Here is a 14,334-nt window from a genome sequence, read left to right on the forward strand (position 1 = left end):
AAGCTACAAAACAGAAGGCAGCACCCAGGACAAATACGGAGGTTTGTCATGTAAAATAAATAACAACAAAAAGCCCATATGTTCGTCATCCTCTGCTCTCCTCAGCTTACTGGCTGCATCGTTTCTTCTCTTCCTTTATCTATTTGGTCTCTGGGTTGTGTAAGCTCTTCTGAGAGGAGGCAGCTGCCTTCTGTGTTTTGGGAATTGGCTTGCATGGTGCAGGTGATAAGTAAGAACGTAGCAGAGGAGCAGTTTAAAGCACTCTTGTAAATGGATCTGTTTGTTGATAACAGTGATGAAGACAAACCAGCAGCTGGCGGTGGGATACCTCCAGGATGGGGCTTCTTGTTGGCTTTCTTTCCCTCCCATTTTCATCTCAGACAAGGCTCCTTCCTGCACCACAGACAGCTTAGCCCACAGCAGCACGAGGAAAGTATGATCTTAAGCTTTCTAGATTAGAAACTTTCATGAGGGTCAGCACGTGGTGCAGGGCATCCATAATGACCTCTGCTGCAGCTGTTCTGCTCCTCGTTAACTGCAACAACTCCACTGCTGTGTGGTGCCCTGCTGCAGCCCAGGGAGCCCCCTGAGCCTCCAGCACTGGCACATCCCCTCCTCCTCCTCATGCTTCCCTCCCATCGCCCTTTGGGAAGGGATCTGCAGTCACGGAGGGGTTCTCAGAGATTTAACGAGTTGTGTGTGCTCCTGTGAGCAAAAGGCTTGGTAAAAAGTCTGTATAAGCGAGAGGCCTAGTTAATTTCCAGTGGGAAGGCTGTAATTATTGAGCTTTTGCAATATGTTTACTTGTGAAAGCAAATGGCCCCATCTGAGAAGAGCACAGCATATCGTGAAGCATAAAATAGCACAGGCTGTAACGAGAAGGAGCGAGTGCTAGATTAACTCTGAGTCTCACCGGGCCAAATGAGTCTGAAAATATCTGGTGACATCCACGATTAAAATGAGCAATAGAGGGATCCCTTCTTTGCTAGAAATGTATGAAATTGCATTCTACCAGGTTTTTCATCTGTGTCATTAAGACATGCTCCATCTCTGCAAAGCGGGCAGCGCTGCCCCAGTGCAGAGCAGTGCCATAAGGCTGAGATGTCTCTGAGCATTTGCTCTTCTCTCTGGCTCCCCAGGCGCTGTCTGTTGGCATTTTCCCGTATGTGCTGAAGCTGCTTCAAAGTTCAGCTCGTGAGCTGAGACCGCTTCTTGTCTTCATCTGGGCCAAAATTCTCGCAGTGGACAGTGTGAGTACTTCTCAGCATGGCTGCTTTCTCTGGTTTTCAGCAACGTGCCTTTATTTTCCCATTTGTTTCATGCAGTTGCTTTGGAATTTAGAATTTCTCTTGAGGCGCCTTCAAAAGGGTGCTGTATTATCTGAGGACCGGCGTATCTCCTCATTTGTTTATTTCACTTGTGTGCAAGCTGGCTTCTGCAATTTTGTGAATGTGAAATCCCCATTCAGGTACTGGCAAGCTGGACTGCCCACCTTTTCATGCATCTGTGAGATGAAGGCATGTTTGCTCTGTGCAAATGCTTCAACGTCATGTTAATGTTCCCAGCTTAGTTCCTCCTTTGGTCCTATGGTGCTCTGGCCATCAGATCTCCCTGACTGCATCTTTACTGGGTGCAGCACTGCCGCTTGTGCTGAGGGGCTTAAAATGCCCCTTTGTTCCCCTTCAGGCCCTGTGTTCTCACCTGTTCCCCCTCGCATTTTTCATTTTAAATTGTTATCAAACTTGTTTTGTTCAAAACCATTTCTGTAAGTATCAGAACAGCCCCTGCCTGGTCTTCAGACCCTGATCCTTTCTGGAAATAAAGCAGAACTCATTTTTTGGTGACTTGCATTTAAGAGTCCTCTTCCAAGTCCCCTGCGATAGTACTTACATGCAGTGCTGCACTGAACGTGGTTGGCATAGCAGTATCTGTTGCCTAGAGAAGACAGTTCGTTCCTATCACAGGTCTGTGATTCTGGCTTTCTCTGCAGTATTTTGGCACCTTTGGGCTAAAGCTTAAAAACTGAGCCCTGTTATTTTATTTTTGTTAAAGATGGCCTTACCCAGAGCTCTGGGTATTGTTTTGTCTTAAATAAATAATTAAGCCGAGAAATAATTATAGATAAATTTGTACAGTCACATGTATGGCTCTGTGGTTTGTGAGTACAATTAGTTAAGCAATTTAAAATTATTAAGAGAGGTACACACAGATAATTGCAGGCACAATTGTAAGCCGATGTAAAATAGTCTGAACTGCTTGTAGAAGTTGGCTTTTGCTTATTTTGGGGTTTGTTTTTGTTAGGTCTCTTCCATTTCACTATGGAAAAATAATGCTGAATGTGTTGGAATCTTTCCCTACTGTTGATATAGCATTGTCGGGTTTGGTTTTATAAATACATTTTCATTAACATCCTGAGAGGATTTTGGAAAGCAAAGAAAATGAAAACTATTCATCTTAAAGCTGCTCTTGAAAAGCTTATTTTGATGCATGCCCCTGTGCAGCTCACGCTTCAGCCCCAGGTAACTTTCAGAGAGGGCTCATGTATAATTCTCGTGGGTGCTGAGCCATCCTTCACTGTCTCTGTGTTGAAGCCAATCTGAGAGTGCTTCCTTCCCCTGCCCTCTCCTGCCACCATCAGTGTTGCTTCCTGCTATGTTTTACTGCCCCGCTCCTTTGGTAGACTGTTCTAAAAAATAAAACCAACCCGACAAACCAAAAACACACCAAAAATCCCAGCCAAAAGACTTGGCTCTTTGGGTTGTTTTCTATTATTTTTTTCATTCCCAGCTCCCAGGCAGTGGTGTGAGAAAGGAGAAGGCAGTGACAGCAGGCAGGTGGGATGAGTGCTGCTGAGGGAGGGGACAGGGCGCGTGTGGTGATGGAGCAAATGTGTCGTAATAGCAGAAAGCTAAGGAGGAAAAAAGACCCAAAAAACAATTGACAAAACCATGCTGAAAAGAAGTAAGTACTGCTAATGTGGGACAGCAAAGAAACAGATCTCAGCACTGTAAATAATTGGCTGAAAACAATAGAAACCAAACATTTCTCACACTGTTCAAAGGACTTAAGAGGCCTAAGTAGCATCCCTGCTTCCCAGCTGTGACCTCTGCTATCAGGATGCTGATGCCAGCTCGTGCTGCTGGCTCTCCATGTGTTTCCCAGGATCTAACAGTGAGGGTTAGATTAAATGTATTGGTTCCATAGAAGCTGCTGTCCTGGAGCTCCATGTGGTGGGCAGCAATGGGAGCACAGTGAGAGCGGTGTGTCCTCTGGGTCAGTGCCTGTTTGCCTCCTGTGCAGCTGAGAGATGTTTGTGTTTTTTCCTGAGGAGTAAGGAGTGTTCATGCCCAGAATGAAGTGGGGAGAAAAAAAGCTTTTTTTTTTTCATTATGTGTGTGTGTGCAGCATTACACAAAAGTCAGGGAAGCCTCTCGTAGCTGCAGCCTGGCATCAATCCATTCCCTCTGCTCTTTGGTCTGCCAAAACCAGCATCTCTACTCCCTTCAGCAATAAAATATTCTCTTGCATCTCTGTCTTGCCATCCCTTTGCCTTTCAACAATTAGTTTCCTCCTTCACCTTCTATGCCTGATAAAAAATACATGATTCTGTCTCTGGTGTGAAGCATACAATAGAACTGCTGTCACAAGGGAAATCGAATGCCAAGTCAGTTTTCACTCACCTAAATTTTCACTTTAATAATATGTATTTTCTTGGTTTGACCCTACTATGTCATACATGAAGCCTGACTTTGTATGTTTGCAAAAAGAGCTGTGGGAGGGAGTTCTTGGTGCATGCTGTGCTGTGGGATCAGGGCCGTGTGCTCCACTGCTGGTGCTGCCCCAACAGCTGCATCCCTCGCCTGCAGAGCCCTGAGGACAGTGATGTTCCTCCATGGGCTCTGCCTGTGCAGCAGGACATCATGTCACCGTGTGCTGGTAGTGCTCCAGCTCAGCGTGCCTCAGCACTTGACCGAATGATGCAGAGATTAGAGACGTGTGTGCGATGAGTTGAAATCTTGTCAAAATATAGTCCCGCCTGGGCAGGGGATTGGATGGAACACAGGGAACAAATAATTCCTTCTCCATCCCCCTGCAGATTTACTGGTAATCGCTCGCTGATGTGGGTCACTGTATGCAAACACGTGCTGGCTTTGTTCAGTGCTGCAGTCTGAGTTGTCCCGGTGCCCAGGACGGTGCTTTAACTTTCCCATAGGTGGTCCTACATCCTGGAGCAAAAAAGTGCTCATTGCCTTGGCACCAACATCTTCTGATCACATTCCTCCGAGGTTTTGCTTTTGATGGCTCTCAAATAATGGTGGTGGTGCAGTGTGGGTCGGAGATGTCAGGTGTGCTCTTCTCCCCAGTGAGGGCACATCTTCAGTTGTTTGTCTGTCACTGCTGGAGGTGAAGCGTCTGCTCCTCTGCCCCCTGCTCTGTGCAGACATTGGGCCACGGCTGTGACGGAGGGCTGGCTCTTTCCTTCACTTCTCACATGAAAACTAGATTGGAGAAAAATGATTAAGGCATGGAATATGCATTGCACCATTGGAAGAACGAATATTTTTGCTACTGTACTCACTGCTTTTTCTCCTTCTGTCTTGTTTCAGTCATGTCAAGCTGACCTTGTGAAGGACAACGGTCACAAGTATTTCCTTTCCGTTTTGGCAGATCCTTACATGCCAGTAAGAACAAATCATCTTTATTCAGGCTCTAGCAGCACTTGCTCAGCTTGTCAGGGTTTGTACGCTGCTTTCTGACACGGTGCTGCTAATGAGGGCTGCTCCCACCTCCAGCTCTGGGACCCACTGCAGCCACTGCCAGGGGAGTTTGCGCTGCTGCCGGGCTGCGTGATGCAGGCAGACGCCAAACAGGGAGCTGCAAACTTGCCTAAAGATATTTAAGCACGAATTACTCAGAAAGATAGGAGCTGTGGGCTTCTGGGGGCTGGGTGCAGAGGCAGGCTCATTTCGCTGTAACTTTCCTAATTCTCTCTGCCAAAGTTTTTTTTTTTGTGGTTTCCCGTAATGAGTATTTGTGTGCCTCCTCCAGAACAATACCCAGGGGTTGGTTGGGAGGATCGTATTGGCAGTCTGATGATATGAGATTATGAAGTGTCTGAGGAGTGTGACAGAATGACAGGAAAATCCTGGCTTTCTCTCCCTTCTTGTTCTTTCAATGTGATAGAAACCATACTCAGAATAAGCTCATGTTTCAGGAAACATGGAAGGTTGTTGTTCTCTGACCTGTTTTGTAGATAACGATTAGTTGTGTGTTGTTTTAAGGCTGAACACAGGACAATGACCGCTTTTATTCTGGCTGTAATTGTTAACAACTACAACACAGGACAGGTGAGTCCCAGCATCCTCTTTCCTTTTGTTGTTCCTCCTCTCTCTTCTCTGCACTGCCTTTACTTTGATGAACATGTCTTGGCTCGCATTAGTGCACAACCCTGAGCTGGAGAACTGGAATAGAAGATAGCTTTACATTAGGGTTGGGGTTTTTTTGAGTTTTTTTTGGTGGAGTAAAAGAAGAATTGGCCTGGAGGTGTAACAAACACACAATGTGGATGTGGCTCCTGGGAGAGGAGGTTAAGGACACACCAGCTGCCCTCCAGGCAGTGCACTGATGTAGAGAAATAGCACCTAGTTCTGTCAAGTGAGAATGTGATGGCTGTGATACAATTCTTGGGAAGGATATACGGAAGGAGCCATAAACCTTAGGGCTCTGACAGGTACAAAGGAGTACTTCTAATGAGGAGAAAAACGTTATGCATTGCAGGAAGTATTTGCAGTGCTGAACTATTTAGCTAGTGCAGCATGTAGTTGACCTTGCCCTTGTGCTGCTTCCAAATGGTGTTTTGCAACAGAATCAATACATAACCAAAGGATAATTATTTTCTCTTGGTTTCTGGTCTACTTCTTCTTTTTTGATGATGAGGTGGGAAGCTGTCAACCAAAATAAATGGCATTGATTTGTGTTTTAGGAAGCCTGCCTTCAAGGAAACCTGATTGCTATTTGCCTGGAACAGCTGAACGATCCGCATCCTCTCCTGCGTCAGTGGGTGGCCATTTGTTTAGGGCGTATTTGGCAGAACTTTGACTCAGCCAGGTGGTGTGGAGTGAGAGACAGCGCTCACGAAAAGCTCTACAGTCTCCTCTCTGATCCAATCCCAGAGGTAAGAATCCAACTGTTTAAATAAACACCGACCGAATTGTCAGAATTGCGGAAGCGGGCTGCAGGAATACTTACAGAAGCAGTGCCTTCAAGGGCTTTGGGATTGCGTCTGGCTCAGAGAAACATCTTACTGCTCTTCCTTCAAGGTGGTTCAAATCACACGAGTCCTGTGAGAGAAGCAACTGAGGAAACGGAGGGGCTGCTCATGCAGCCCAAGTCTCAGAATCTTGGAGCTGGCAGAAGGAGGCACCCCCTTTTTTACTTCCTTGCATATCAGAGGCTTTTTAAAACAAGTGGTCCGAAAACTCAGTGTTTCAGAAAACCCTCTCATCTTTTTTATCTGAATCTGAAAACTGTTCTTCTCCTGGTATGTGTGAAAGTACATCTTTAACTGAATGTGTTTTACTCTCGTGACCGAATTTCCCAGAGAGCAGAGATTCTTGTGCAGAGTGTGGCTGTGATTGACAGAGCCTGTCAGACCCTGGTGGGATTACGTGGTGTGTGGGAGAAGTAAGCCTGGAGATAAACACCACTGCTGACTTGCAGTGATTAAAGATTAGCTTCCCTTTTACATCCAGTCTTTCTCTCCTGTACCTTCTGCCTCCTTTCTCTTGCCTCATCTTTCCCACATTCTGTAATCCATATTTGTGCAGTGGTCGGGTTGACCTGTCTTTATGACACATCTGCACCTCTGTTTGAGAAGCCAGGGTGATCGTTTCTGCTCTATGAAGCACATCCTGCACTTGCTGATTATACTGTATCCCCAGTTTTTGCTCTCTGCCAAGGCAGGCTGTAAGTTTACCAAGCCATCTGATCCCTCTGTTCTTTGTGTAATCTGGCAAAATCTACCTTGATTGCAGCTGCTGTCACTTTCTTTTTCCCAACTCGTTACCTTTCTGCATGCCCTTAACTGAAGGCTGGAGTTCAGCGCTTTGTTAAAGAGATTCACATGCCAACCGTAACTCCCTGTATGCCTTATTCCTATTAATTAATATTCTAGGCAGTGTCAACTGGAAAAATCACCCATGGGAAGGTCACTGAGTATTCTGGGAAATTAAATGTACTCCTTCATCTGTGAATACTTATAACTCAGCGCTTTGATGAACCCGGTTTGGTTCTTAGTCTCTGTGGGCTTCCATTCAGCCCTCACTATTTACTTGACACAGCAGCCCAGGTTTCCAGAGACACCATTTGTGGGGATAAGAGCTCCCAATGGCAAACCTCAGGGCTGGAGCAGAGAAGAAAATAATGAGGACTGTTTCCCTCTCCCAGGTTCGCTGCGCTGCCGTCTTTGCCCTGGGAACATTTGTGGGCAACTCAGCAGAGCGGACCGACCACTCCACCACCATCGACCACAACGTGGCCATGATGCTGGCCCAGCTCATCAACGATGGGAGCCCCATGGTTCGGAAGGTATGGGCAGGGCTGCTCTGCAGGAGTTTGGTGGAGCTGTGCTGTGTGGAGCTCTGTGCTACGCTGAACAGAATGCGTTCTTTCATGGACTTGTTGCTGATTTTTATTTTTGCTGTTTTTAATTTTAAGAGAATGCAGCGATGGAGGTAAGGAAGGAGAGCGGTATCGCTCCAGGACTTGTCTGTTAATGCACTTCTGTTGATTCCTGTTTTGATTGGAAATTTTCACGTTACACGGTCTCAGTGAAATCGTAATCTGTTGCTGGAAACATGGAGAATGCAGTGGTCCTAGGGGAGGAAGAGAGGGAAGCAAGAGGGCTGTGAGAGAAAATGAGAGCTCACAGACAGATCTTGTTGCTTTTGGAAGCCATAAGGAAGGATGACAGATTGGTTCAGTGTAATTCTTCAGGTTCTGGAGTATTATTTTCTGATGCTCCATTGTACAACAATAGCACATTAAATACTTTTTGATGTTTTCAGTTGTTCTTGATGGGATGCACTTAGGTGTCCTAACGCTTGTGTCTGCTTAACCGGAACATCAGTACCCTGACAAGTTGTCACCAGCATTGAGAGGATTAATTTTTGCTGCCTTGTTCTAGCATTTATCAATTTAACTTAAGAGAGAACTGCGTGTCCCACTGTATGCTCTTTGAGATTCATAAATCTCTATTTTGGAGATTTGTCCTCTGAACAGAGAACAGCAAGAAATGCCGGTTCTCCACCTCTCCTTTTTGCCATTTCCACATGCCCAGCAAATGCTGCCTATCTGCGGGTCTGAACTTCACCACCTCCTCCTTCCCCGTCCCTGTAATTCAGGGCTCCTAAGCTGCACCTCTGGGAATGAATTGGCTGTGAATTGGCTGGGCTGTCCTTTGTGGGTGTGCAGCGTGCTCCTCACATTGGCTGCTGATGTAGAGGGCAGGGCAGAGCCCCGAGGCGGAGAGCTGAGCCGTGTCCCCAAGGTCCACATGTCAAATTCTGTTTCCTTCTGCTCAGAGCAAATGTAGGACAGGCTGTGGGGCCTGGGAGGCTTGGCTCCTTGTTTGTGTGGCACAGGGATGGGGTCATGCTGTGCCACTGCAGGCTGAGTGCACCCATGGCAGCTCACTGCTGCTCGCATGCACGGGAGCTGGGCGTTAATTCAGTGCTTTCTGGGACTCGGCATCAGCTTGACAATATCAGGCAGAATCAGAGAGCAGTGGCAGACTGTTCAGGTAGAAAAGACTTGTTGTGAAGAATTAATTTTGAAATGGAGCATTTTGCCTTTTTTCAGATCATCCCCTTTGTGCAGCAAAGGGGAAATCGATGCTTCTCCCGGCCAACCATAAAAAGTGTCCTCATCTCCACTTGGTGACAGATGGGTGTTAATTTTGTCAAAGGGTTGGTTTCACGGGGACCTGAGTCTCCATAATTTAAGAATAAAAAATAAAAATAGAAAGTCCTTGCAGAATAGAAGGCCATTCCCAGCCACGTTAACTCGGAATAGAGGTAACTTGCTAAATTGCCATCATCTTCATCGTCGGCTCATCTCTTGTGTTTGGAAGGTCAAGTGGAGTTTAGTTCTTTCCACTGCAGAAGGGAAAGTGTATGTAGGGCAGCAGACCCACAGCCTCCTGCCCACTGCAGCAGTGTCTGTTTGGAGAAATGCCCCTTGGCTCTTGGGCAGTCTGGGGGCTGAAGCACACTGCATACCTCCGCTGTTGAGGCATCTTGCAGGCAAAGAACCTGTGTGTTCCTGTGCCTCTCTTCATGAACTTCTCTGGATCTTGGGAGAAGGCAATGTGCTCCGTCTCGCTGGTGTTTACCCTCTTGGAGAAGTTCTGATTTTGTTTCTTGCTGTGGTGGCAGAGGATGTGGGTATGTGTGAAGCAGATCCACAGGAAGCCAAAGCAGCTCATGAGACAATTTGCTTATTGCTAATGAGTGTTCCTACATTTTTATTTCTTCTTGTTGCTAGTCTGGATGGTTGCCCAGTCGTATCAGTAATAATGGGCATATGGTTCTGCCTTTTCCTTTTGTTCACTGTTTCTGACCTATACAACAGTGAAATACCTTTTTTCACTCTGCTCTTTCCATAGGAGCTGGTGGTGGCTTTAAGTCACCTGGTGGTTCAGTATGAGAGCAATTTCTGCACTGTCGCCTTGCAGTTCATGGAAGAAGAGAAGAATTACCCTCTCCCTTCTCCAGCTGCCCCAGGTTTGTGCTCTGTGTCTTATGGCAGACAGCACTGGAGGGTGTTATTTGAGGGCTTTGCTTAAGACAGTGAAATTCTTGCTGGTGGTGATTTGTTGAACAACAGCATTGCTACAAAGCTGAGGGACGTGGCAGGTAGGTTTGTCCTGGAGAAATGCATCCTCAGCTGAGTGTCCATCTCACTTGTGGAGATTGAACACCCAGCCAAATGCAAAGGGACTCCCTTCAGATCAAAACTGAAGTATATTTGTCAAAGGGCATGCAGGCTTACCAGTCTTATTCTGAAATTATATCTGAGCCTTCAGTTTTGTGTTGACCTAAAGAGGCTGATAGGAAACCTCACAGCAGAACAAAGAACTCAATGAACCCCTTTCTACTGTAGGCTTTGTGCCTGTCGTCCTTTTTTTAAGTGTTGCTTTACGTGGGGAATGAAAAGCCCAAGTGAAGTTGTTGCTGACCTCTGATTTTCCTTAGATATTAAGTACATTTGAAATAATCAGAGCTAATGGGACTGTTGCAACAGAAGCCTGGAGGCAATAGCATGTGTTGTCTCTGCAACAAGTCGTTTAATCTCCGCATTGTCTGAATAAATTAATCATATTAGAAAATAAGTTCCACATTTGTCTTTGCTGCAGGAAATAAGCATTATTTACCATTTATGTAAGTGCTTCTCCTTATCCAAAATGATCCTGAAGTACCCTGTAAGTAGGATGTACTGCAAGTGTTGCCCCAGCACCATAATGCAGCCACCTCTGCTTTGGAATAAAACTGCTATTCTGTGAAGTTGTGACATTGTGTGTATTCAGGAATGAAAATGGAAAAAAAAAAATGGGGAATTATAGTTTGGGTGAAATACAAGTTGTAACTAGGCCTGAAATTTGGTCAGGAAGCTGATTTTTCATAAGCCTTTGTAACAACAAAAAGAAAAGAATCCAGAGCTTTAATGAGCAGCAGCAGACGGAAGCCTGCAAATGCCATCTACTAAATGGTGTCTGCTGTAGCAGTGTGTCCTAGCACAGTGTCTGGGCAGTGGCCCAGCATCAGCCTGGAGGGAAGAGCCTTTGTGTCTCTGGGCAGCCTGCAGGCACTGGCAAGGCTCAGCTCACCTGAATTTATTGCATGGAATGAAGTCACAGCCTGAACAAGAGCAGAACGTGCCCCGTGCTGGGTGTGTTCAGGGAGGATCCCGTGTACCTCGTTCTGTTCATGCTAATGGGTGAATTCTGTGTTGGTAATATCTGAGCTCTGCCTTTGCTGGGAATCCACCCACAGGCTGTGGTCTCTTTGGTCACATCTCTAATGGCTAAATTTTGCATCTGCAGAGGGTGGGAGTTTGACACCGGTGAGGGACGGTCCGTGCACACCTCGGCTGCGCTCTGTCAGCTCCTATGGGAACATCCGAGCAGTGACCACAGCCAGGAACCTGAACAAGTCCCTGCAGAACCTCAGTCTGAACGAAGAATGTAAGAGATTAAAAAATTCTGTCATTTTTCTATACCAGCTCTTTTTTCTCACCCTCTTGCAAGCTGCCATGTGCGAACCAATGCGCGGTGTGAAACTAACTTTTGTGCCTAGATTATCCAGCTGCCAGCTCCAAAGGATTAGGTGAGGAGCCCTCTCCTAATTAATTTCAATTTATTGGTCATTAATATTGATATATTTTTTTTTTGAAGCGTTCAGGGATCAAGATGGTGCCTTTCAGTTTCCTGCCATACACAGATTTTTCACTGTCAGAATCGTTTCTGACTCTTTGATGCTTGCTCTGTATTTAAACATTCCGTTTTTAAAAGGGGACTTCGTGGATTTGCCCACACCTTCACTGACCGTTGTAGGATTTGGAAAAGCACTGTTACGCCCGGGTGAAAATTGCTCTCCTCGAGTCCCTGTTTCAGCAGCTGCCTGCCTTCCTTTTGGCAGCTGGAAGCTCTGTTGCGTTTTCTCCTGGGAATCTCAGCACCAGCAGCAGCGCCAGCAGCACCTTGGGCAGCCCTGAGAACGAAGAGTACATCCTGTCGTTTGAGACCATTGACAAGATGAGACGAGTCAGCTCTTACTCCTCTCTGAATTCACTCATAGGTGAGTAAAGGCTCTCCCCCTTCCTTTGGTGTCACCTTTCTCTGCATGTTCGCACCAGGTTTTAGGGAAGGTTTGGATCTTAGCTCCTGCTAGATCTCTAGCAAGAGATCTCATAGCAGCAAGCTGTTCTTGCGTCTGGTTAGGCTATATGCAGAGCAGAGCCCCTCCTGCTCTGAAGCTTTGGCTTCTCGCTGTGGCAGACAGCAATCCTCCTAGGAATATGAGCACAAAAATGTCACACATGAGGGGATTTTATGTCCACCACGGTTTAGTTGCCTAGATAATCAAAACAAAGACTCTCCATCCCATGGATGCAGCAGCTGGGCTGTCTGGCAGTAACTTCCCCCGATTATTTTTCATGTGGGTTGTATTTCTGTACAGCACAGCCATTTTGTTGTGTTATTCATACAAGAAAGCCTCACCTAACTAATTTTCCTTGCACATTCATATGCATGTTGTTAAAACAGGACATAAAAAAGAAGAAATCCTAGCCTGAGTCTCAAAAACAGAGACTGATAGCTTCACATAACTTGTTTTTGCACAAAAACTCTGACTGATCCCACTGCCTCCAGTCCCCTCTCCATCATTTCCTCTTGAACAAGCAGCTCCAACAGCAGGAACTGCACCAAACTTCTCAACACTGCTCAACAGTCCTTTTTCTGGGCATCTGGCTTTGTGGGTAACATACATCTTTCTGCAGAGTGAAGTGCTGTGGCACATAAAGAAGGGAGCTTTTAGCTGCACTTATGCAGTGCGTGGCTGATTTGCATGTAATGGCTGATTTGCATTTCTTTTGTGGTATTTTTGTGTTGGACTACTTCCACTCAGTTGTTTTTTCTAATAGTGCTCCCAGTAGTGTTTGAGTGCTACAGTAGCACTGCTTTAAACTGGCTGTGGCTTTCCAATCTGAACCATTTTGGGATGGTAACACAGCCAGCGTGCAGAAGGGCTTAAATTCTGCAAGAGCCTCCATCCAGGGAGCACAGGAGGCAGCACATGGCTGAGAAGTGTTGGGGGAAGTCTGCAAATCTATGTGTCAGCTTTGTGAAATATCCATGTGCCACGTTTTTCCAGCCTTCAAAAACCAGTGCAGAAAGAGAGGCGTAAGTCTGGAGTCCCCCTTGATGCTGGGCTTGTCTTGGCTGAAGAAGCCAAACTTTGCTCCCTACATTTGCTGGAAAAAGTGATGATGGTTTGACTTTCTGAAGTGAAAGATTCTGGGATTGGGATTTGTGAGACCTTAAGCCCCTGTGGCAGTTTAAAGTCATTTGTTCCTTAGAAGCTTGATTGATTCGTTTGCTTTTGGTTGTAGGTAGTGAAACTGTATTTTCTGAAAGTGTGGCAGAAATGTTAGGAAATTTCTCTTTCTCTTAAGCTCGAGAAGCTGGTTTTCCTCCGTTCCTCTGGTGCTAAGTGGTGTCTGCTGGATGCCTTCTGCAAGTCTCACAAGGTTTTTTTTTTCCAAATGTGCTGGAAGCTCTAGAGATCAGCTGGAGGTGCATCAGGGAAACCTAAAGAAACAACAAGAGCAGTTCTCTGAAGCCTGTCTCATTCCTGTTTAATCAGAAGAGCTCATAGCCAGCTGGAAACGAGAGAGCTTATAGAAGTGTTTAAAATTCATAACTCACAGAGAATCCCATTACCTTCAGCGTTTGCTTCCCGAAAGCCAGGCTTGTTTCACTCCTACTGAAGAATCACCATCTCTCAGCCTGCTCTCTTCTGGTCCCCAAAGAGGGAGTTTTCAAAACCCCATCAGCTCCAGCCACCCTTGGTGCTGCTGTGCAGCCAGCCCAGACTCAGATTAACACTGCTGTGGGTATTTGTCACTTGCAAGTAGCAGCTGCAGCTAGCCTGTAACATTCCAGAAGTGCCCATCTGCCTTGGGGTGAAGCTCTTTAAGTTCTAGCAGAGAGTGGATTCCTGCTGTAGCTCAGAGTTGTCACTGGATGATGGACCTGCCCTGAAGGAAAGAATGTTTTGCTCTGCTCTGTATCTCCTGGCAGAATTAACTGTGATTTGCCTCTGCAGTAATGTCTGTGCCCCAAGTGTTTGGGACAGAGAGAGCAGTAAAAGGGATGCTTTGGGCACATGGGTAGAATCAAACCAAAGCAGAAATCCAGTCTGTAGTAGAAAAAGGAGAAAATGTCAACCACAGTTTTATTCTGCATTCAGTGCTCTGCATTCCCTACATTGATTCACTGATGCTCGGGGCTTTCTTCCCCTCCTGTGGTTTTAGGAATGTGTCTCTAGAAGGAATTTCCTGCATCAGCCTATCCACTGCATTGACACTGTGGCATCATATAATTCTTCCCACAAACCCAAAGAAAACCTCTGTGCACTTTCTCCTGCCATTCTACAAACAGCTTCCTCACAAACTACCAGCAAAACATGACCAGAAAAAGCAGCAGATATCTTTGTCTCTAGGTGTGCTGTTTTCTGGCAGACCAGTCCTTGCCCAGGCAACCTTGGGCTACCAGAA

The 14,334-nt window shown here is 46.1% G+C and overlaps 1 protein-coding gene across 4 annotated transcripts in view; it reads left to right on the plus strand.

Moving 5' to 3' along the window:
- RPTOR (regulatory associated protein of MTOR complex 1) overlaps nucleotides 1-14,334 on the plus strand; it is a 118,956-nt gene that overhangs the window by 67,381 nt on the left and 37,241 nt on the right. For all 4 annotated transcript variants that reach the window (XM_052687521.1, XM_052687522.1, XM_052687523.1 and 1 more), the window contains exons 13-20: nucleotides 1,140-1,250; nucleotides 4,608-4,682; nucleotides 5,283-5,348; nucleotides 5,984-6,175; nucleotides 7,447-7,587; nucleotides 9,665-9,782; nucleotides 11,102-11,242; nucleotides 11,697-11,855. In XM_052687521.1, coding sequence (XP_052543481.1) covers nucleotides 1,140-1,250; nucleotides 4,608-4,682; nucleotides 5,283-5,348; nucleotides 5,984-6,175; nucleotides 7,447-7,587; nucleotides 9,665-9,782; nucleotides 11,102-11,242; nucleotides 11,697-11,855 — 1,003 coding nt within the window. The remainder of the gene's footprint in view (nucleotides 1-1,139; nucleotides 1,251-4,607; nucleotides 4,683-5,282; nucleotides 5,349-5,983; nucleotides 6,176-7,446; nucleotides 7,588-9,664; nucleotides 9,783-11,101; nucleotides 11,243-11,696; nucleotides 11,856-14,334) is intronic.

The sequence above is a fragment of the Tympanuchus pallidicinctus genome, unplaced genomic scaffold (assembly GCF_026119805.1).
Source record: "Tympanuchus pallidicinctus isolate F22 unplaced genomic scaffold, pur_lepc_1.0 scaffold23, whole genome shotgun sequence".
Lineage (NCBI taxonomy): Eukaryota > Metazoa > Chordata > Aves > Galliformes > Phasianidae > Tympanuchus > Tympanuchus pallidicinctus.